The 24,511-nt window shown below is 43.0% G+C and overlaps 1 protein-coding gene across 8 annotated transcripts in view; it reads right to left on the reverse strand.

Annotated features, from left to right (window-relative positions):
- Nucleotides 1–24,203, reverse strand: part of SLC19A3 (solute carrier family 19 member 3) — a 32,242-nt gene extending 8,039 nt beyond the window's left edge. Inside the window, exons 1-8 of one of the 8 annotated variants that reach the window (XM_045198438.3) lie at nucleotides 24,072–24,203; nucleotides 23,039–23,102; nucleotides 21,245–21,372; nucleotides 12,058–12,209; nucleotides 9,523–10,321; nucleotides 7,494–7,686; nucleotides 6,219–6,360; nucleotides 3,812–5,428 (exon numbers count right to left, since the gene is read on the reverse strand). In XM_045198438.3, coding sequence (XP_045054373.2) covers nucleotides 5,303–5,428; nucleotides 6,219–6,360; nucleotides 7,494–7,686; nucleotides 9,523–10,321; nucleotides 12,058–12,207 — 1,410 coding nt within the window. In that variant the 5' untranslated portion in view covers nucleotides 12,208–12,209; nucleotides 21,245–21,372; nucleotides 23,039–23,102; nucleotides 24,072–24,203 and the 3' untranslated portion in view covers nucleotides 3,812–5,302. Of the gene's footprint in view, nucleotides 1–3,811; nucleotides 5,429–6,218; nucleotides 6,361–7,493; nucleotides 7,687–9,522; nucleotides 10,322–12,057; nucleotides 12,210–21,244; nucleotides 21,506–23,038; nucleotides 23,103–23,250; nucleotides 23,332–23,445; nucleotides 23,700–24,071 lie in introns of those variants that run through there. The other 7 variants (XM_024564313.4, XM_053919148.2, XM_045198439.3 and 4 more) reach the window with 7 other exon arrangements.
- Between the last annotated feature and the right edge of the window lie 308 nt (nucleotides 24,204–24,511).

Raw genomic sequence — 24,511 nt, forward strand, 5'->3', positions numbered from 1 at the left:
TTAAATTCTATTTCATTTTTCACTGCTAGATGTTTTAGAAATTTGGCTCCTTTGCAAATTTATTTGGTAATGGTTGATAGCCTTGTGTTGCCTTGCCATATTTATATTAAATATTTTTATTTCTTGAAACATATTAATCCTTTTACATTTATACATTTTGTGGAACCCAAGATGTAACTGATTATAAGAAACAGCCCTCATCTATGTATCACTAACGAAAATAAAAGGCTCTCTCTGTTATTGATAAGTGTTCTTGTAATTTCCCTCTGCGGAGAAATATTTTTTCTTCTTCATTCAGTATATTGAGGGTATAAACCCATCTTTGGAAACTGATCAAACATCTGGCCATTTTTCTTGACATTTCCCTGTAATCTGAATTAAGGCTTAAGTTTTAGGAATGTAGTGGGAGATATCAGAGAGATGGTGACTCTAATATAATTCAAAATTCAAATAAAAGCCTAGTTTGGGACGATCACATTTCAATTACATAGTTATTTTACAATATCTTTCATTCTCTTTTATCTATTTATGACACCATCTTTTTCTTTGAATTTGCAGGTCAATACATCAGCAATGGATGACATAATGAATACTGTTTTCATATTCCTCCTTGTCCAAAGAATGTGTACTTTCAAACGTGTGTCTCGAGGTGGTGATTGCTGCTCTGAGTAACACACATTTCTGCCCCCTAGTTGATGTGCCAACCATGCTGTACATGCATAAGACAGTAGGGAGATCTAGGTAGAGTCTGTGGCTATGACAATGGAATGAAGTTAAGCGGCCCACAAAGGGCTAAAACCTGTTCTCTGGCCCCTGTCGATAATACCCAGTGGCTCTTCCTTGATGGCACTGTGCCCACTTGGCTCTCTCTGCTGCTGCTGCTGATAGCCTGGAAGAGGGCTGTGCCTGTCACTTGATCCTGGTGCTGGCTGTCAGCCCTGAGGTTCTTCATCCCTGGATCATTTTATCCCTCCGTCCTGAATGCTGGCCACCTCATCAGGCAGCACCGTCTGCCGTCCGCTCAGCACCTCCACGGGGCCAGGAGACGTTCTGGGTCTCTTCCATCCCATATGGGATTGGACTGGGGGGCACTCAGGGTCACGCTCTTAAGTTGAATCCCAGGAGAGGAGAGGATCCATGTCAACTCACACCTCTATTTTTCTTTTCTTTCTTCTCCCCGTAGCCAGCTGAGTCAGAGGCATTCACATTTCTCGTTTTTGTTCGTCCCGCCTTGAGTTTTTAAATCTGGGAGGCCTGGTTCTTCATGTGAGAATTGGGTCCTCTGACATTTTAGAACAACTTCTCTTAAAAGTTGATTGTCTCGTTAAGCTCAACGTTTCTAGTAAGTATGCAAATGAGAAAGACTTGAGATTGTTTTCTGGAAACTGGAACAAATAATTACAAGAAGAAGCCACAGTGTCCCGGGTCACTCCATCCTCGTCCTCCTCAAGAGCTGGATGGGGAAGCAGGACAAAGTCAGGGAGGCAAAAGCCGGCAGGACTCCTGGAGGGCCTTGGAGATCATAGCCGCTGAGGCGATGGCCCTTTTACTTGAAGTGAAAAGAAAAGTCGTTGGAGGAGCCAGGAGTGGCATGACCATGTTCTAACAGAGTCCCCCCATCTCCTATTTGTGCTACAAACTGGCTCCCGTAGAGCAAGGCTAGAAACCCTAGCAATAAAGGGAATGCCAGCCACTGTCGAGGGAGAAGTTGTGAAATTCTGCCCAGTTACGTAGCCCATAATAATGTGCCAGTAAACAGCAGACCACGGTTAAGACAGTAGTCCCAGGCAGGGGACAAGTCCAAACAAGCGACCTACGGCTTTTCTGTTCTCCTCAGAGATGAGTATGCTCTAGCTGTTTCTAGCCCCTTATTTCTGTCGTTTCTCTGTCAACTTTGATGCTGTTGGTGTTTCAGAGTCATCCTACGTACAGGACATTTAAGGTATTTCTCCATAAGGTGTTCTTATGTGACTGCAAAAAATCCTACAGCTTGCAAAGCAAAACTATGTTTTAATACAAACAAATCTTTCTCTTAAAAAAAAAATACTCTATCTTTTCTTCTGTGTTTGTTCCTATTCATTATAAATGCACAATGACGTATTCATACATATTGCCAAAAAATGTAAAAAACAGCAGAATGGTTGCATATAAAAAATAAAAAAATTCTCCAGGTTCTTATTCTTTAGTGCTAATTGATTTCCTATGAGGTTAAAACATTTCTTAAAAATTAGTAGTTTAATTTGGGGGTGGGTCATTCAGACGGTGCAAACATGCAAACCCTGTAAAAAGGTGACATTACCCCATAGGTCCCATTACCCCCCAACACGTAACCATTAGGATTGGTTTTTTTCTCCCAGAAATGTTGTATGCGTATATAAGCCAATACCGTATTTTTCACCTTAATTTTACACAAATGATGAGTCATTACACCTATTACTATTTTGACAGTTGACTTTTTTCCACTTAAAGGGCTCTATAATTTAGAGCCCTTTATTACTATGTAAGGATCTCCCTCATTTTTTATCTAGCTAGTATTATTATGAGTAAATATATAGGTATACATTAATACATTTTCCCTGTCCCCATTTAATAAAATTTAAATAGTTTTCAATCCTTTATTCTTAGAACAATAATTCAAAGAAAAACCTTTTCTACAAGTCAGTTACCAGGTATGCAAATTTACTGGTAGTGTATGTTTCTATCAGAGGAATCTATAGGTGGAAAGATAGAAAGATAAACATATTCGTAATTTTGAGAATACCGAATTTTCCTTTGTAGCAATGACACTAATTTACACCCCCCTCAACAATCTTTGAGATTACCTGTTGACTCATTCCCAAAGTAAATGTATTGTCACACTTTTGGATTAGTTTCTAGTATGACAGTTGAACATGATCTCTCACTGTTGCTTTATTATACATTTGTCTTATGAGTTAATTTTAGCATCTTTTATGTGTCTGAGCCATCTGCATTTCCCTTTCTCTGAATTCTCTGTTCACACTCCTTGCCTATTTTTCTATCCAGTTGTTGATCTTTTTCTTATTGACCTGTATTTGTTCATTTTAAATTCAGGAAAGTAGCTTTGATGAGTTGCAATAATTTCCCCAGGTTACCTTTTCTGTTGTTGCTGCTTTGCTTGGAGTGTTTTTTTCTTCCATGCATAAGTTTAGTTTTTTGACTTCTAGGACTTACTTTAGAAAGGTTTGTGGTTATAAATTCTTACATGTTTTCCTTCTGTCCTTTGTAGTTTTATTTTTTTACATCTGCATATTGATACATATATAATTACATATTGATAAGAGTTATTCTAGCACTCTTGGGTCCTACTTAGTTTTTCCTTTAAAACCAAAATTAAATTGTTCTAATCTTATTAAATATTCCATTTTTTCTTCCTCTTGCATGAAATTCTATCTTTATTAGAGTCTAAAATCCCAAATGAATTAAGGACTAATTCAGAATTTTCTACTCTGTTTTATTGGATTGTCTCTTCCTGCTCCTATGTTACTGTGACTGAGAGTCAAGAGTAGGATTTTATTCTCTGCAAATAATTTATCTTATTTTTCTATTTTAAAAAGCATTTTCTTGGTTCTTCCTTAATTTTTCCAAATAAAATTTAGAATCACCCTTACTATTTCTGGAAAAAAGAAACATGTATTTTTTCACTGGAATTAGATTTAATGTCTACATTCGTTTAGGAAGCCTGATGGATTCATATACATATTTTCCTAACCAGGAACAAGGTAGGTTTTTCCATATGTGTAGGTGTTGTTGCGTAATCTTCATAAGTATTTTCAGGCATATTCATATATGTCTTCACATTTATTAAATCATCAAATAGATTAAATTTAATTATTTTAGTTCTGCTGCAAATGAGGTCTTTCACTAAAAGATTGCTATATCATGAAAGCTGTTGTTCTCTGTATACTTACTCTCTATACTACTATCAGTTTTTGGTTGAGTTTCTTGGGTGTATACTTGTAGCCTCTGGAACAGTAATAGTTCTCCTCCTCCTTTCCAATTTTTAATGTCATTTGTTTGCTTGTCTAATTGTGTTGGCTAATATCTCTGGTACAATAAGTTAAGTGAGAAGGATAATAGTGGTCATGCCTTCCTTGCTTTTGACATAAGTAGGATTGTCACTTAGTTTTCTCCACTAAGTGTGTGTTGACGCGTTGGAGCTGGGATTTTAGTCCAGTGATTGGATTTTGGGGTTCGGAGAAAAGCCTATTTGCAACACAAACCTCGAGTCAGCATTCTCTGTTCCCAGTGGCATACTGCTCAATGGGTCCTCTGCTGAAGTTTCGAAGGGCAGACAAGCTCGGATAATTTTCAGCACAATTCATCAGAAAATTAGAAAGATTCTTTAATATTTCTGTACATATTATTTTATTGAGTACAATCTCTGCCATTTAAAAATTAGGTGCCCACCCCCAATCAGTGGGTCTTATTTATGAGTACTCGTAGAAACTTGTGGAATTTCTGTTCCAGTTTTCTGTTTTAGGCAGACATTACACTGATGTAGCAGTAAAACACCTATCTGGGGTCATAACAGGAAGAAAGAGCATCACCTGTCTTGGGGCCACTAGGAATTGAGATGGATTGTCATTCTGGGGACACACAGGAGTGTCTGGAATTATTGTTGAGGTAGAGTTTCAACAATAAAGCTCAGCAAAGCTCGAAGTGAAAAATTATCATAAAAAATCAAGTGGTGATATTATCAAATAAAAGCTTGTTCATAATGCTCTTACCAAGATTGGAGAGGAGTCCTTAGAAATGGGATCAAACTTTGTAATTCTCTTACAGAACTGTGTTATACAGAAATACATTTAATGGAAGAAAAAGGAAAATGACTCATGTGACAAAAAATGTTCCACATGCTGCCTGTTTTGGTAGCATAAAGTACATATCTAAGCCAGGAAGCGGGGTCAATCCTATTAGCACTGCTGCTCACAGATGGGGAACATCACCTCCAGGATGGAGGTTTGTTTCCATGCCGTTGGCATGTCCTTTCAAGTGCTCAGAACAGAATTTTTCAGTTACCGCCATTCACTGGGGTCCTGACGTGGGCTGTTTCATTGAGATTAGTGGGTCCTGTTGACTGCATCCAGTTGAGCTGGGCATAAAGATACCTGGTCTGAAGTTGGGATTTTGTTGTGGTTTTGAAAAGGTTCATCGGAATCCAGACTTGTGATGAGTGTCAAAAGGCACTCAGTGACATTGTGACCAACACAGTTCTTGCTAAGAGGCCGTAGTCATTAACATAAGATTAGATGACATTCCTTGGTCCCTCCGGGTGTGGCTCTTATGCATTGTGATTAAGGGAAAAGCTATATACTTCCTTTTGGCATTTGGCTGAGTAGATAATGTATATGCTTCTAATAAGGAAAATTCCAGCAATGACGGCAAAATAAGTCCCATAAATCAAAAACTGTAGAAAAACAAATAGAATTAGGTACACATAATAGCTGACCATGTATGTCATTGATTTTTCATAGTGATGCTGTTGATTTACTTGGATTATGGAGTAACTGAGACCTAGGACCTTAATATGGGATATTTGGGTTTATACAATATTTTCTTCTGCCAACGTAGGGGAACCAGGTATGAAAGCGTAGCGGTACAGTAACTAAGAGTGCGGGCTCTGGAGCCGGGCGGCTTGGTTCACGTTTTGGCTAACACTGCCGATAGTGGAAAAGTACTAACTCCCGCTGATCTATGCATCTGTGTTTGCAGGATGCTACAGTGCTAAGTGTGATGTCTCTAGTAATGAATGTTAGACATTGAGGTTACTTTTTGTCTATCTTATATCCTTTTTTTTTTAGATCCTTATATCAAATGTGAGATTGAGCTAATTGTAAGTCCCTCAGGAGTGCCAGGAACAGGGAACAGAGGTCTGGAGCCAGGTGAGCCTCCCAGTTAAATTTCAGTAAACCTGGGAACTAGGTGGTGGGAGGAAGAGGAGGCATCTGGGGACACACTGACCTGTTACCTGATGATGTTTCAGGAGCCAAAGATAAAGGCTGACTTATTGTGATTATTGCTCGAAACTACTTGGTGTGTTATATTGATAATTAAGGAATTTCTTATTTTAAAATTTGCCTAGCCAAGGAATTCGAGAAATTGAAACATCAGCAGTGGTAAGGTTATAGGATAGGATCCTTTGAGGACCTAGTTACTCTCCGTGCCCACCAAGTGCGAAGAGCAGTCTTGGAGCTCACCTGAATGCTGACGGGCAGGTTGAGCCCTCCGGAGTCTACTACGATCACGGTTAAAAGGGTCTGGATCACCAGCGCAATGAAGGTGTTGATTCCAAACACCAGGGCATACCGTTCCACGCTCAGATTGACGGCAATCTGAAATCTGTCATTAAACATTAGATACATTTTTAACAAGAATACACATGGGATTCTTATCTTTAAAAGACAAAAAATAAAATACAATACAATGAAAGCAGTCTGCCAGATGGGAAGGAGGTTGAGGAGATGAGTGAAAAGGGGAAGGAATTAAAAGGTCCAAATTGCCAGTTATAGAAAGCCACCGGATGTACAGAATAGAGAATTTAGCCAATTATATTGCAATAACTATACATGGTGTCAGATGAGTACTTGACTTAGGGGTGATCACTTTGTAAGTTATATGAATGTCTAGTCACTGTGTTGTATTCCTGAAACTGATATAATATTGTATGTCAACTGTAATGGAAAATAAAAGACGAAAGAGTGTCTTTATTTTTTCGGATTTAAAACATATTTATTTATTATTTAATTTTATTTTTCAAACAAAGTTTGCATTCAGTACCACTCCACAGCAGTTTCAGATGCACAGCAAAGTGGCAGGAAAACCACGCACTCTATGGAGAGGCCCCCTGCTCTCCCAAGTACCCGCCTGCCCCAGACCCAGTTTTGACATCGTTGTCTGTTTCCCCATGCTGCAGTCCGCATCTTTGTGTCTGTTCTGCAACCACCAGTTCGTCCTGCAGCCCTCAACCCCTTCCTTTCTGACAGCTGTCAGTTTGCTCTCTGTGTCTATGAGTCTGTTTCTACTTGGTTGATTTTTTTTTTCATTAGATTCCACATATAAGTGAAATCATATGGTATTTGTTTTTGTCTGACTGGCTTATTTCTTGTTAACAGCAATTCTTAACTAAATCTCCTCCAGTATAGACAAACAGACAGAGCAAAGAAAGGGACTTTTACAATAGATAAAGGCTTAATTAAATTAGTTATAGGAAATTACCAAATTCCTCCTATCCAAAGTAATACTTCCAGAAATTAAGCCTAAATGTTCTAAGTTCTCATAACTTAGAATATTGGATCCAATATGGTCTTAGACAGTGTTTTATAGTGAATTGTGTCTAATATAATATGAAGTAGTCGACCTCTAATATTGCAATTCATTAAAATCCCTCTGAAGTTCTCCGAAGTACTGTCAGCCTTCAGAAGAGAGAGTAGGGTTCCGTGTTAGGAGTGGCAGAGACGGCTGGTAACACTTACACTGCTATGGTGATAAGAAGCATGTAGCTGGTCTTGAATGTCAAGTAGCCAGCATAGCAGGCCCAGATGTTCACCGTGTAGTGCATGAGAAATAGGCAGCCGGCATTGACCACAGAGAAGATCGCCAGGGCCAGCTCTCCCAGGAGGTCCCAGTTGACTTTCACATAACCCACTGCAAAGGCAGCCATGGCCCCTGACAAAGAAACAACACGGAACATCAACCACGTGGGCTTTGCGCGTGGGAAATACCAGCATGCTCTTAAAAACTCAGGTCTCGGGTAATTCTAAAAGATGAATACGTGTATACTGCTTTCATGATTTGTGAAAATAGTGCGATCCACTTAAATGAGGATTGATCCCGTTCTCAACCATGTTTTCCTTTGGCTTCTCTCTTACTTCCTATTCTTCGAATCGTTTAGTTGTCACACTTTGTATTAGCGTCGTCTCCATGCCACGCACTGACCAGCCAGAGGGCCAGGAAGGTTCCTGACCCTGGCAGAGTGGGGAGAGATGAGACGAGAACCCATTCAGTCGATACAACACGGGAAGAGCGGGGATAGAAGAGGATGAAACAGTTGCTCTGGAGGTATTCCTGGCCTATCTATATTTGCCTTTATCATTTTTTTATAGTAAGTTCTTTTTTAAAGAGGGGAAGGGAAGGAGAAAGAGAGGGAGAAATGTGTGGTCCATGTGCCCCCCTCCCCCCACTCGGGACCTGGCCTGTAACCCATGCATGTACCCTGACTGGGAATTGAACTGGCAACCCTTTGGTTCACAGGCCGGCACTCAATCCACTGAGCTAGAGCAGCCAGGGCTATAGTTAAGGTATTTTTTCAATGATGAATAACGGATGTGTTGCACTGGGTGGTCTTCATATTTATTATTATTTATATACTTATATTTTATTATGCTTACATGGTATTTATAGTAATCTTACTTATATAATGATTGTATTATAATTATGATTAATAATTTTATTCTTTATTAACCTTAATCTTAATTCTAGTGTCCATCTTAACATCTTCAAATCTGGCCTAATTTACTTGAGGTTTTGAGTGAACAGCTCTATACTGATATATAGAGCTTAAGAGGTCAAATAGTTGACTGTAATTAGGTATGTATGTTTCAAATTACTGACATTTGATTAACTTTTTCTTTCACATTTGGTCTAAGAAAGAACGGTGCCTGCAAAGGAAATAGAAAACCGCTCCTCCCCTTAGACTGTGGACGTAGGTGAAACGATTTCGGTGTAGCACCCAGCCCAGTGCTGGTTTCCAGGAGTTCAATTACAGTCTTCCAAAGGGGAGACAAAAATAAACAGACACCACATGAGTTTTCTGAAACGTTTTGTAAACGAGGGTGTGGAAATCTCCTACTTCCTAGAAAATATCTTCAAAGTCTTATTTGACATTTAAGTTTGCACTTACCAGTTACAAATATTTATTGTAGAGCAAAGTTCAAAGGCAGATTTCCCATTCATCTTAGAATCCTGACTCTCACGTCTCTTTCACTCCTTACTGAAATCTTGTGAGAAAGCGACTGTCGAAAACTTTTGGTGTACAGCCTGGAATTTCTGAAGGTGGGTGCTATTTAAACCAAATTCTTTACTAAGCAAAACTCTTCAAGGGATAATTTAGAAGCCTTAATAGTCCAGCTCATTTTCTAAAGTTAGAAAAACTCCTACGTATATTCAAGATGTGTACTTGCCTTTTGGCATTAAAAAACAATTCTAGAAGAACAGAGGGCATTGTTAGGACTTTTCCTGATGCTGAAATGAAATCTTAGGAATTTGGCTACAATTCAATTGTTTGGTACTCAATTCTCAGCTCCTGCGCTACCCGGTGCACCTGTAACACATAAAATAGAAGTGTCACGTCCCCCGTTTCTCCTCCCAGCACCTTCCATTTCTAAAGAAGATTAATGTGCCCTCTGAACAGAGCTAATTTACTACCAGGGGGAAGTTAGCAACTGGAAAAATGAACTTAATGGGGGTATCCCATCCAAGGAAGATCAATCAATGTACACTTACCTCCAAAGGTTGCAATAGCTTCTACCGCCCCATTATAGATGGAAGAATTTTGGGACGGTGCCTTATAATCCCACAAGATTTGAACGTAGTTCAAAACCTGGTTAAAACCTGCTGTGGAAAAAGCCCACCACAGGGACCAGTAAAAAAGACTCTTGGAGGAGTAGCACTCCTTCAGATCTTGGAACCACTGCACAAAAACTCTCACAGCGACATTTTCTGGCTTCCCCGACGTGGCGGCCACTTCCAGAGCGGGTTTCTCCTCATTGCAGCGGGGTGCTTTGTTCCCACGTGGCTCATCTGACACTGCATTCGTGCTCGATGGCTTCTGGATGTCTTTGCTGGCTTTTGCATGAAAAAACATGCTTTTCTTGGGCATTGGTAGAAAAAGCGAGGACAGGAAAGCCACAGAGACAGAGGCTAAGGATATGACGTTGAGGTAGAAATACGATAATTTGTCCAGAGACACCAAGACTTGGGCCAGCACTGAGGCCGCCGTGTAGGCCACCAGCGTGATGGCCCTGCAGTAGCCGGTCACTCTCTGGTAGTGCTCTGGGCTGACCATGCTGTAGATGTAGGCGAAGTAGGCCACCTCGGTGGCAGTGACCATCCCGTAGAAGAACTCCACGACCTGCATGGCTGGCACTCCTTGGGCGAACAAGAGCAGCAGCCAGGTAATGATGTAGCTGATCCCTTGGAGGACGATGACCGGCTTGTAGCGGACGAAATCGGTGAGGATGAACACGGGGAGCAGCAGCACCAGGTAAGAGTATGTCCACACGGGAAAGATCTCATTGGTGATCTGTGAAGGTGGAAAATGAGTTGTGGGGCCATGGAACACCAGGAAGTGAGAAGAGCACCTTTCTCAGCTACGTACACATGAAGGTACACGTTGCTTGTGCAATACCAAAGTTTGCATCCAGTCTGATAGGATATTCTTCAGATTACAGAAAAGAACTCTAGAAAAGGGATTGTCAAGAAAGCCACTAGAAAAACAGAGCTCCCCTTGCCCTGCAAAAATAATCATATACTTACGTGCATCCCAGTAGGAGAATATATGTACAACCTGAACTACATTATGTTCAGATAATGTACACATTTGAGCAAATCAGTTAAAACTTGCTCAACAGACACTTCTGTTTTTTTCAGGCTCTTAGAAAAATACCATGCCTTCCTGCTCAAGGATTAACATTAGATAAAGGGGCTTCAATGCTAAAACAATCTGACAACCTTTATCTTTATTTGACTTATCACTGTGTCAAAAATGTCAGCCCTTCCCAAGTCTGGATAAATATATACATGAAGATCAAAGAGTGAATACCTTGCAGAATTATGGGTGGGACATAGTAATGCCTTTCATATCCTTCCTGGTCAAATTTGTTGGGCTCCCTAACCCCCTTTCTTCCAATTCTACTGATTTGTCTCAGTTCTGGCCTCTGTTCAGTATAGGTGATATCAGGGATTTAGTTGGAAATGCAGGGACCTCAAGTTTCACTCCCAGAGAGAAAGGGCTGGAGAAGCTGTTGACTTTTGGATCATGATGGGTGCAGGTCATACTAGCCTTTGCTCTATCCCTTCCGCTTTCCACAACAACCTTTGTGGGTTTCAATGATGTGCCAATGATGATGAAAAGTTCAGTGATTAGAAAGGTTAGTGCGACTGAGCTGTGCTTTGGAGGATGGACACATTAACTGGTCCATGGTGGTCACAGAAGCAGACCCCAGGAGGTTCACTGGCTGATTCTGAGCCCATGTCTGTCATTTCTTTTGCCTTAATCATGACATGCTTCCATCTGGGGATCTTTGGAACACAGTTGTCCCTAAGTGATTTTACACCACAGCATAAGTTGGCCTCTCTGCACTTGCCACCTTGTCACCAAGGAAACCAGCATCAGTTCATCTTCCCAGTGAAGCCACAGCCTCTGCAACGTTTTCAAAGCTCTGGCTGGAGACTTTAAACCTAGCCCAGGGTTATTCTCCAGTTGGGTCACAGCATTTTCTGTTGCACTTGTTATTGAAAAAAAAAAAAAGAGGAAGTGGATCTTTTAAGTAAGAGAATTTGGTTTTCTAGAGCAGATAATGCTGGTAGATAGTTTTTCAAAACTGAATGTTGTAAAGAAAGGCAATAATTCTTTATCAGAATCTGCTCATCCATCAGCAGCTTGGAAATTTACTAGGACTAGATGTAGTGCCTGGCAGGGGTTTTATTTCAGGATTAGTGTAACAGACTCGATGGAGAACCCAGTATCACGGAACTGATGGAGACCTAAAAGGTTCCCAGGCAGTAAGACCAATGCTAGAACTCTCTCTATAAAGTTAAAGTGTTATACCTGTAATGCATTTTAGTTTCCTGTTTTTGCAAGTACCAGGGGGAAAGAGTAGTTTGAACAGTTTTATTCAAATAACAACTACCACGAGGATGAGATTCACTGAAGTTGGTGTGTTAATCTTATTTCAAGTTGGATGAAGCCCTGTCTCTGCCCTTGTTCCAGTCCTGTAAAACTAAGCCACATTAAGACATGTATGGGCATTCACTTACCTCTGCACTGGTCAGGTTTTTATCTGGTCCAGATAAATAGGGGATAATGAAGGGTTCTGAAGGTCTCATCATGGAGAAAAACCCGTATAAGCAGAGGACGGTGGTGGGATAAATCCAGGAATGGCTCAGCGAAATTGGGAAACAGGCCATGGCTAACGAAACAGAAGCAAAGCCAACATTAATTCACGTTTGCTCTTCTTGGCATCTTGGGAGTAATGAAAAGCTGATGACTTCTAAATGCTTTTATGGAAGTTTCATCCACCTGCAGCTGAAATGGAAAGGTGTGGTGAATAACTGCTCTCGAATATTCCGCAGATGAGCCAGTCAAACCCTCCATCGTCAATGAACTTCTCGTTCATTACTGCTGGGGTAGAGTCTCACTTCAGTGTTCTCCTTCATAGACATGGGACTGAGGAGCTACTAACGTAGAGTGAACAACGGGCCAGGGAATGTTTGAAAGGAAGTAAGACATTGGCTGGTGAGTTATTGGTGCACCTGTGGGAGGCAGGATACTTCTAGGACATCAAACCCAAAAGGACGTAGATGGAGTTGATGAAGCATTCTGTTATTTGCCTACTCTGTTTTGCACCGTGACCCTGAAATCTTTAACACACTGAGTGGCATGTGTTTATTTACACATGTATCTCTCCTTTAGTCCGTCCTTTGCCTAGTATTACACTTGATACATAACAGACATCCAAAATATTCTCGTTAGATGTTTTCAATCTCTGGCAAGTTTATAATTCTTCAGTTAAAGAATTAAACTGGAAAATGATCAGACTTGCCATCTTTTCCATATTGCACCGCCCCCCCCGCCCCGCCCTCCAACTGCTGCCACCCCTTCCCCTTACTGTGGTGCTAACTCTACATTGGGAAGTCATCCCTTCTTAGATTGTATTTCATTTTTATTTATGACTGGGGCCATTTCTTCTGTTAGTCTACAGTTGCTCACTCAATGGGGCAGGTAGCTAATCAATAATTCAAACTTTTTCCCTAACCCAGAAGTAAAATTGTTTGAAATTCAAACATCGGACAAAAAATTCAGTGGAGGGCTTCATTTGTCACTGCACAGAAAAACGAAACAGAAACCCCCATTTTGTGGTGGTTATATTGGAAAACATTTTGCTTTTTCATGCGGATGATGTACACAGGAAAATTCACTTATTCCTTCATATTTTAGATCACACTATGCAAAGCTTACCCTGTTTTACTGCTGTTGGGAAAGTGCTCTGAGATAATTCATAAGAAGGAAGCTATGGAAGAGGGTATGAGGAGATTAATCGTAATGGAGAAAATCCAATACAAATTTTAAAAAAGAAAAAGAAAGAAATTAACCTGCTATGAGTACAATGCTTTTCTGCATATTATCTCATTAAATCCTCATAATAACTATAAAATATATATTATTTCCCCAAATTCCCAGGTGAGTATATGAGAGATTCAAGATATCCAACCAATGGCTTCAAACCACATGGTCAAGATTTGAATTCAGCTCTTCCTAGCTCCCACTGGGGTCCTTTCAACTGCTCCTCTTGGCCTCATTCTGGTGGCCCTTCTTCCTCGGCTGCTGGAACTAACCTAAGGGCAGTCTTTCCCCACAGCGAAGGTCTTCTTATGAACATTCACACTAAAGACTATGGCTTAATACACAGGGCTCCCAGGGACAACTGCAGTTTGAAGGTGGGCCGGAGAGAAGGAAGTTGAGGCTCGTTTCAGGAGAGCAGGTCACCTGGGTGGAATTGCAGGTATCCAGGGGAAGAAACTTGGCTAGGGACTATGGCGGTACGGAGGGTCTGCTGGGTCACACCGCGACTGCCGCCCACCCTACTGTTTCGCAAGGTGGTCTCAGAAAGCTGCGTAGTTCATCTGTTTAGTTAAATAAGGTAGACACTGCTGTCCTTTAGGTCAATGAAACCCTTGATGAGACAATGCTGAGACCATGGAAATCCTAATTTGGAATCAAATGACAGCAACTGTGAGCAATGCTGACAAAGGTGAAAATTTTGCCAAGAACATCTGGGGTTGGCCGCCCTCCACGGCCTCCCTCAGACAAGAATGCATGGAATGTACCTTCTGCCTGAAATGCTGCTGGGGTTGCTGAGGTCTTCTCTCATTGTGAGTGATATTCAAGTGGAAAGGTTGCCTTGGGAAGGCAATCTGAGTCTGGGCCATCTTTCACAGGGTAGTCTTAATGGGGTGGCATCTGGAGCTCTACATCTAGACAGTTCTCTCCATCTATGCTGACGACAGATTGTTCAATGACCGTAAGCCATCACCGTCTCCGTGCATCTCAGAGACCTAGGACTATGCCCATGTTCCTTGGGCTGCCAGCAGTCCCCAGGATTATCAATTTTTGCATCTCTTTACTGTCCTAATACTGTTCCCAACTGGACTTAGTTAGGAAGGTCAAGCAGAAGAAGAGTATATGACTCACTCAAGTATAAGCAGGAGGGTAGAGCTTTTATGTCTGTTTGGATCCCTAGTGTCTAGAAGGGTACCCAACATATAGTAGGTCTTGTGTAAAGAAGGAGAAGAAAGTCAAACCTCACCCCTGAGGACCAGTAAAGCTCTGCCTGGGTTTCCTAAGTGCCCTTCCTGGCTGCACCAGGTCAAGGCCAGGGCAGTCCTCCACCCTACAGGTGCCTCGCAGCTGGGTTGAACAAGATAACAATGCTAAAGGCATGTGCAGGCTTGTGTGAGCACGGCACACCCAGACACCTGGAAAGGACATGGCGTCATGCAGGACGTGGGTTTGCTGCTCAACCCCATGTTGTTTCTCTTCCTATTGCTCTCCTCACGTTGGAGGACTCAACAGTGACTCTAGCCTAATAGGCAGAAAATGAGGGAGGGTGCCTGATTTAGCTGCAAACAACTGAGAAGCCTCTGGGGGGTTCATCACTGGGCCCTAGGAGGCTGGCTTCCTTCCCTCAGCATTTTATCCAGCCCCCTCCCTGTGAAAATACACATGTTCTCCAAAGCTAGCTTTTCTGCCAGAGAAAATGAGAAAAGGCATCTCATCAAACCTTAGCAGGAGTCCTTAATCCAGAAGTCCTGGGCAGAGCAGCGGGAGCGTCCTGGGGTTCCCAGACCCCTCAGAGATGATGCGTCTCCTGGAGGCTGTTCTTCTGCCCTCAGGGCCGCAGCCACGGTCACTGCCCGGTGGGACTCTCTGGGACTCTCAGCTCCTAATGTCTGGCTCTTCTTTCACTTCCTTCCTTTCCTACCCACCCTAAGTCCCGTGGTCCAGCACTTGCCTCATTGCATAACCCTTTCCAAACCTGGCCAGTCAACAAAGATTGAGTGAGCTTGACTTGTGCATCAGTCACCTGGTAAATGTGGGTTCCTGGGCTCCATCCTTGAATGGGATTCAGCAGGTACAAGAGGCCCAGGAATCTGCATTTATATATACTGAGTGATTCTGATGCAGGAGGGCCAAGGATCACTGTCCCTCATCCACCCACTTGGCTGGTTGGCCAAAAGTGACCCTTTGGCTCCATGCCACAGCCTTGGATCTTTGCAGGGTGGTGGGAGAAGTGGATGGAAGTCATCTAGGGAGCATTTTCAAAGCTACACAAAGAACCTGCAACCCTGAAATTCTTTCCTGGACCTCTGGGCCCTGGAGAGAGCCGGACAGGTAAAACAACCCTCAGGTGGTCCTGATATCAACCCCTTCACAGGCACATGTCACTCCCTGTTTGTGACCGTTCCATCCAATGCAAACTGCTTGCCCAACAGGAGCCCTGAGTGCCTGTGGTTAGCAATGAATAAAATCCCACAGTCGGGCTCCATCGGCAACCACAGCACACAGGTAAGTGAAATCCTCCAGCCCAGCAAGACGCTTCACCCCTCCCCCGAAGGTAATGACCTTTCTCCCTACATAAAGCTTGCAACTTACACAGGTAAAATGATAACAACCTGCCAGGTATCATTTACTTCACTCCTGCTTTCCATCAAGCAGTGCACTAGCTGCTGTATCTGTCTCTCATCTTTAGAGCAATCCTAATTATACGTATATATTATATATATGTAAGTATATAATTGCATGTTTCACATTATATAACTATATAAAGTATACTATCTATTCATTATATAATTATATATAAAATGTTTCCATTACTTCAGGCAGGGGAGCCAAGCCTCTTCAAAGCTCATGACCACTCAGCTAAGGAAAGTTCAACTTGAGTTCAAGGTCGGGGCAGTGTTTGGCAAGTTCATATCTTCCCTCTACTCTGATGGGTAGAAGTCTCCTACCTCTGTGGCACTGCATTCCCACCACTTTCACATTCTCCTCACCTCATTTCTTTGCCATCTGCCCCAAAGGCCATGTCCATGTGGGCTCCAGGGTTCCAACCAGACAACCTAGGGGCTGTCCAACTCAGTCTGTCACCTGCTGGAGAAGTCTGGGGCTAATGGGCTCAGAATGTTGGGAAATACTAGCCCCCACCTTTGATTTTGATCTCACCATTGGGGGTTGCTCCTCTTTTCCGTTGTCATGACGAAGACTGTGATAATCAAATCGCCTACATAATCTCTTCCTGTAATTTTCACCTTTGGAAAAACTTTACAATTTTTCTTTGGCCATTTTGTGAGGTGACAGAAGAGGTGGCACTGTCCTTGTTTTATAGGCGGGGAAACTGAAGGCCAGCAGCAGTAAGATTTGTGTCCCTTTTCACATTTACCCAACCTCAGAGCCTCAACTTGGAGTCAGTGTTCCTTGTTCCAAGTTCAGTAATTTTCCTCTCATGACAAGTTGAGACGCCTGCCTAAGGCTGCAGAATTCTGATTCCAGTTTATTCTAGGGTACTGTTTTTCAGATGGCGGGTGATAAATTACATTTTGGTGAATTGCAAACAGGATTTTAATGAAACGTTGCAGAAGAAAATTAAATACTGAGTGCACTTCAGAGTTTAGCTGGTTTTTTTTCCCTAAACCTTTTGTTTGGGTTATCAGTACATAAATACCCATGTATGATCACGCTGTACATTGCATGCACCTCACTGGGGCACAAGGGCGCTGCGTTGGAAGTTGCTTCACTGACCATTTACCACGCCCCTCACCAGCACGTCTCTCGTCATCACTGGAGAAGGCCTGTTCTGTCTGGCTGGGGCGCGGCCTTCACGGCAAAGCACCACGCTGAAACAGGCCACTGTTTTGCAACTTGCCCGTTTATCACTCTACTTTGACCTCATAGCATTATCCTCCTCCTTTAAAGAGAATGTTGCAAGTGCTTCACTCCACTGAATTTAACTTGAGGGCATAGATGGGATCAGTTTTCCTTCTTTTAAAGCATGATGTTTTTTCCTTTCCCCTTTTTTGCTTTCCAAAGGAGATAGTTTTTAATTTTTTTTTAACTGTTGCTCCTGTGGCAATGATCCTCACAAATTACTCATATGCTCCATCAGGACTTCAAAAAAAAAAAAAAAGGTACAAGAACATTATCTGGACAGTAAGTTAAAAGATAAGAGAAAAGGACATTCTCTAAATGAAGTCAGCCAGTCAAGCTATCGTGACTTGGCATCTATAGTGAAGATGCCAGAAGTCACAAGAGAGGCTGAATGAGTCACCTGCTTTTCCCAGCAGAGATTTGGCACTTCCTTGGTGGGATGGGATGTGTGGGAAGCTCTAGCTAGCAAAGGCAAGTGGAGTAGGCCAGCGCTGAGATTAGCCCTGAGTTCATTCCTGGGGCAGGGTGGTCCCTACAGGGGGCAGCCTCCCCGCTCCACCTGCCCAGCAGGCCAGAGAGCACCTGCCCAGGTGCAGTGCATTGCGTGAGCCCTGGGGATAAATGGCCGTGTGCACTGTTGGGGTTACCAGCCAGCCTGTGTGACACTTTGAATGCAACACTTTTGCATGAGAAGTGACCTAACTGCTCACAGCAAAGACCTTCCCCAAAGCAATGAATATTGATTTAATCAGAAGCAAAAAGAAATGAAATGTTGCAAAAACTTGGGTGAATATAAAAAACATTATGTGGCTTCCAGTCAAGATAGTGACGTGGGCAGACATGGCTCGCCTCTTCGCACAACCACATCAAAATTACAACTAAAATATAGAACAACCATCACTCAGGAATGTAGGAAATTAAGTTGAGTGGAAGTCTGACAACTACCGAATTGAAGAAACCATATTCATCCAGACTGGTGGGAGGGGCACGGATGCGGAATGGGCTGGTCCCACATCCACATGGATAAAAATTCAGGAAGGATACCTCAGGAGCGAGGGGTCCCACACCCACAGGAGGCCCCCCCAGCCCAGAGTTCCAACGCTAGGATGCTAAGTTCCCACAACTGCTGGCTGCAAAAACCAGTGGGGATTGAGTCGGTGGAGGAGGCTGCTGGAGCCCTAAGCAGTTCCTGTTGGGGAACACACATACAGACTCACCTACTCAGACTCACAACCTCTGAGCTCCAGCACCGGGGTGGCAGCTTGAAAGGCACCAGTGATATACAGGGAGAGACTGAAGTGTCTGGCATCGGGACAAGCAGAGGCCATTACCCTGTCGTTGAGCCCTCCCCCAACAGAGGCGGTAGGCTGATGCCATATCTGAGACTCCATCAACCTGGCTAGCACTGTGTGACCCACCTTGGAGGTCCACAAAAGCCCTACCCTACCCAAATTATGGGCCCACCCAAGCTGCTTTTCCATAACAATGACTGGTCTTGGCTCCTAAATCCTATCAAACAGGCAATAGCTGGCTTCAGTGAGCCCTAGCTGCACCAGATTAGAGTCACAGCTTGGCTTCACCTGGGAATCTCCAAGCTCAGCACAAATAGCAGCTATCTCAGATTGCTTTACAGCTCAGACAGGGCACCCTGGGCAAAATACAGGTTGAGGATGATCTTAGCCTGCACCACCTGGGGAAACCCCAGGGTCAATGCACCCAGTGGACAGCTACAGACCACATCAGAGCACCACCACCCTGCTCCTGCATAGCTGATCCTCCATGGAGGGCAGAGGCTGGTGGTAAGTGGTCATATCCAATCCTTGCAGCTGACTGGCCTGGGTAAATCCCTCCCATTGATCTGTCAGCAGCAACCAAGGCTAAACTATGCGAGGAGGGTGTACTTAGCCCACACAAAGGGAACACCTTCAGTACCCAGCTTGGGTGATAGGGGAGGCTGTGCCACTGGACCCTACAGGACACCTACTATATTAGGTTACACTACCAAGACACAGAGTCAAAGCAGCTTTACCTAACACATAGAAACAAACACAGGTAGGCTGCCAAAATGAGGAGACAAAGAAACATGGCCCAAATGAAAGAACAGAGCAAAACTCCTGAAAAAGAGCTAAATAAAATGGGATAAGCAATCTATCAGATGCAGAGTTCAAAACACTGGTTATAAGGATGCTCAAGGAGCTTAGTGAGGACCTCAAAAGCATAGAAAAGACCCAGGCAGAAACAGAGGACACACTAATTGAAATAAAGAACAATTTACAAGGAAACAACAGTCGAATGGATGAAGCTGAGAATCAGATCAATGATTTGGAACATGAGGAATCAAAAAACAACCAATCAGAACAACAAGAAGGAAGAAGAATCCACAAAAATGAGGATAGTATAAATGGCCTCTGGGACAACTTTAAGAGGTCCAACATCCACATCATAAGGTGCCAGAAGGAGAAAAGAACAAGAAATTGGAAATCTATCTGAAAAAATAGTGAAAGAAAACTTCCTTAATTTGGTGAAGGACATGGACATGCAAGTCAGGAAGCACATCGAGTCCCAATTATGATGGCTGCAAAGAGGCCCACTCCAAAGGTTAAGGATAAAGAAAGACTCTTAAAAGGAAAAGAAAAGAAGTTAGTTACCAGGAGGTTGCCAGATGGGAAGGGAGCGGGGAGAATGGGTGAAGAGGTGAGGGGATTAAGAAGTACAAATTGGTAGTCACAGAATAGTCATGGGGATGTAAAGTACAGTATAGGAAATGGAGCAGCCAAAGAACTTAAACCCATGACCCATAGATTTGAACAATGGTGAGGGGATTGCCTGAGGGAGTGGGGGTGCTGGGTGGAGGGGAAAAAGGGGGAAATACCAGGACAACTGTAATAGCAGAATCAATAAAATATAATTTAAAAAAGTAAACAAAAACATGATGCTGTGCCGAAGAATCCAGACACAAGCTTGTAGGATCCCATGAATGAATATATAGATCAAGCAGAACTGCCTAAAACAAGCAGAACTAATTGACAGTGATAGAAATTCGATCAGTGGGTGCCTGGGGTGGGAAATAGGGGGAGATTGTCTGCAATGAACCATAAAGGAATTTTCTGGAGTGGTGAAAGTGCTGTGTATCTCGATTGTGGCAGTAGTTAGAAACTCACATATTTTAAGAAAAAAATTCTCACCTGAGGATATGTTTACTGATTTTAGAGAGAGAGGAAGGGAGAGAGAGAGAAACACTGATCAGATGCCTCCCTCACATGCCCTGACTCAGAATTGAACCTGCAACCCAGGAATGTGCCCTGACTGGGGATCGAACCCACAACTTCTTGGTGCATGGGATGATGGTCCAACCAACTGAGCCACCAGGCTGGGGCCCAACTCACATACTTTTGTCAAAACTTATTTACTGAACACGTAATGTACATTTTATTACATATACATTATAGCTCAGTAAAAATGATTTGAAATAAGGAACGAATCACTGATACATGAAACAAAACAAATGAATCTCGAACATTTTTCTGCATAAAAAGAATCCAGACACAAAAAGGACAGGGACATCCTGTACGATTCCACTGTCGACGGAAATCAGAACAGTCACCTCTGAGGTGGGGGTGCGTGGGAACTGACTGGAAAGGGACGCAAGGGAACTTTCAGGAGTGATGAAATACCCTGTGTCTTCATGGCACATAATTACATAGGTGTATATAATTGTAGACACTCAAACTTACAGTCTATTGTTTTTATTGTATGGAAATTATGCCTCAATTAAAATATATATATATATCCTCTCCCCTCCCTTTCCCTTCAAAACATTTTACTCTGTAGGACTCCCCACTGCCCTGGACTTTCTCTGTTCTATTTAATCTGAAAACGAAAGAGCATCTTTGAAATTGGGTCTGTCCTAGAAAATTCAGAATGAAAACAGTGCTCCTAAATCAAAGTGAGGACAGGCAAAAAAAAACCTTTGTAAATCTGGCTACATACAACATTTTTCAAAATAGATCAAATTAGAGTTACCTGTTCTTCTGTGGCTTGAGCTTCTTTCTTTCTAGAACCAAGTCCAGTTTCCTGTCTCCAGTCCCGTCTTCTGCTCCTTCCTGTTGCCGCTCACGAGAGAGTCTCGGGTCCTCTGCCTTAGAATTGGGCTGACAAGAGAATGGCTTTACACAGCAAAGCTCACCGCCTTCTCAGGGCTGCATTCACTGGAACCCACCCTCTTCCGCGGTCACCCTCTTTGGCACCTCATTAAACGAAATAGAAAACCAGATTCAGATTTTTCTGAAACACAGACAATTAGGAAGGTAGACATATCAAAAACATTTTCCTCTGAGTGTTCTTACTAAAATAATCGAATTTAGTTTCTCTAGAATTTTGTATTAAGTGACTTAGAATCTCAGAAAACCACAAAGTAGCCCTATCAACCACTCATCATCCTTTATGTATCCCCCCAAAAACAAAACAACACCCGAACACCATGCCTTCTTCACGGAAATGGAGCACTCCATACAACTTCAAAGAGTGCAAATTAGGTCCAGATATTCAACATGCCAGCCAGAATTGTTGGTTTTGGTCAAAACCAACGATTTTCAAAACCGGTATGCTGCAAGAATTTGTAAAACATGCAACACCTGACTATTTAGTCAGGGGTGCTGGCCTCTTTTCCCTTGGATTGTCAAATAAATAAAGATGACAACAGCCAACACGACAATAGCCATCTGGTATGAATTAATGAAAATTATACCAATTTTTTTGTCAGATCAGCAAAAAATACAACATATTTTTTGGTGTGTTGCAGAATTTTACTAATTATAATAGTTTGTGTGCCATTAGGTGAGATTGGTTGAAAATAGCTGGTCGACGCCACTGAAGGAGTAAATGCAGGTGACCTTCAAAATAGGTACATGCTTCGGGGTCCATTTTACCGGATACGTTACCATTCTTTTTCACTTGCATGACGGTTAATTTGCTGATGAATTGTATGTCTATGGTTACATCAACCGAGTCTCAGGTGCGCCAGGTGAAATATGCCTAGCAAAACTACAAAGCCGGTGGACAACCCAGCTAGAAAGTCACCCCACAGCATCTAAACCCTGAACTGTGGTGCGGGTAATTGGTCCAATGCATGTGGTGAGGTGGAAGGCAGGGAAAATGTGTCCTCCAAGGAAAACGCCATGCACTGTTCGAGCTATTCTACAACTTCATAAATTGCAGTAATTGATAACAACTTGAAATCATTCCTGTCTTGAGCCATGCAGACGCGTTCTATCCAGTGAAGCAACAGCCCTCTTCCCTTGTCCCACGTGGAAAACCAATTTTGTCTGCATTTCAGTATTCCTGACCTAGAAATGTACCCATTCTTTGGATTCTTCTTTGATCTGGTTGGAGCATCCTTACCAGTTTCCTCATTAATGAGTTAATAAATCCTTGAATACGTGTTCATTCTTATATCTGCATGAGAGGCGTGACTTTATTCTTTTCCAGAAATTATCTTCTCATGCTTGTTACCATTCACCATGCCTCCAGCCTATCCATATAACTCCAGTTTATTCCTGTCATCGTAAATGATTTGCTAATGGTTCTTGAATTACCAAAGCGGCTTTAATAGTTTGACACCTTACTGCAGACCTTCCCAGATTTAGGCGTATTGCATTTTTTTTCTCTCCAGGCTTGGGTTTTCTGTGGACACTGGGGCCCAGTGGAATGAGCACGACTTAGGGGCTTGAAGTTCATGTTCCTCCTGTCCCACTGCCTTTTGTGGCAGGGACCTAACCTCTCCAAGACTGCTCTTAAAATATAAATAATTGCACCCACCTCACAAGGCTATCTCAGGGGCTCTTCCATCTGGTCCTGGGCTCAGTTCAGCGTCCTTCCACCTCTGCCATGGAAGTACAAATGGTAGATTCAACCCGAATGAACACAGCTGGACACTCACAGTTCACAGACAGTGACTTCAGGAAGGTAAATAATTCACAGGCCATAATTTCCCCTAAACTGATAAGGCACAGCAGGCCAAACACATTTACCTTTGAATATTTATGCTTGAAAAGCATCCACCACTCCCCAGCCTTGAATCGCTATTGCTCGTCTATAGCAATACTGACTGAACGAAATTAGAGTTTATGTCCACTTCGGCTGCTCCTAAGACAGTCCGAAGGAAAACACACGGGAATTTAGCACTGTTTTCTCGATTTAAAGCATGTGCCATAATGAAAACATACCTTTTGCCTTAGGAGACACTAATGCGCTGAGATACCGGCAGGAATAGTTTCAGAGAACATCGCCTTTCACCCTTTTCTACTGTAAGCGCTGTAGAAACCTTTTGCATAGGTACAGCAGCAACACTGACTTGCCGCATCGCTGCTGTGCGTGTTATTTGATGAATTAAGTATCCGTCCCTGGGTGGCTGTGCTTTCTTTCAGTTCCAGTTAAAGGAGTTCTCGAAGGAGCCCCAGCTCTCTCAACTCCCAAGATCCCTGTCTTATCTGCACTGGGCCCAAGCGCGAGTTTTGGGTGGGGATGTGGACTTCTGTGCTAAGGCTTCTCTTCAGTTCAGGGACAGGCTGGCCCTTCGCCAGAAGCCAGGATGTAATTAACCTGCTTTTCCACATTGCTGAGATAAATCCAGGCACACCTACTTGGGCGAGTCTGTGCGCGGTGGGAGGAGGAGATCCAGGGCGGCAGCGCGGGGAGGCTCCCGAAGGTATCCGGGCCCAACCCACACGCTGCAGCGGCAGCGCAGGGACCTGTCTCACCTGCGCTCCCCAAACTGGGGAAAGGGGAGTGCTGCGGCCCAGAGATGATGCATTTCTTCAATTCATTCACCTTCCCAAGGAGCCACTCTTACCTATGGAAGGGGGTTTCCGCTCGCAAATCGCTCTCGTCTCTGGATGATTAGCTGCGGGAGACCCGGACCTTCAGCCATCCCACCGCCTGAAGTCAAGCGCTGAGGGTAGGGGTGGAGGCTGGACAGAGCCCCGAGGCCCCGCCCAACATATTGTATTGGTCAGTTCCAGGCGTCCGGAGCTTTAACCTGGAGGCGGGAATTCTCAGACTATGGGCAAACACCAACTCCAGACCTTAAAGTACGGGACAATTTAAATTAGTATACTGATAACCTGTGTCAACGCAATAAAGCAGGAAGGACTGAGTGCAATGTCGATCTATTTATAAATATGACCTTTGCTATAAATCCGTTTATTTCTCCCCCAAACCTATGAGTGAGGTACAGCTCCGATCCTTATTCTGCACATGAAGAAATTGAGACAGAAAGAGGTAAGGCCAATA

The sequence above is a fragment of the Desmodus rotundus genome, chromosome 2, assembly GCF_022682495.2.
Source record: "Desmodus rotundus isolate HL8 chromosome 2, HLdesRot8A.1, whole genome shotgun sequence".
Classification (NCBI taxonomy): domain Eukaryota; kingdom Metazoa; phylum Chordata; class Mammalia; order Chiroptera; family Phyllostomidae; genus Desmodus; species Desmodus rotundus.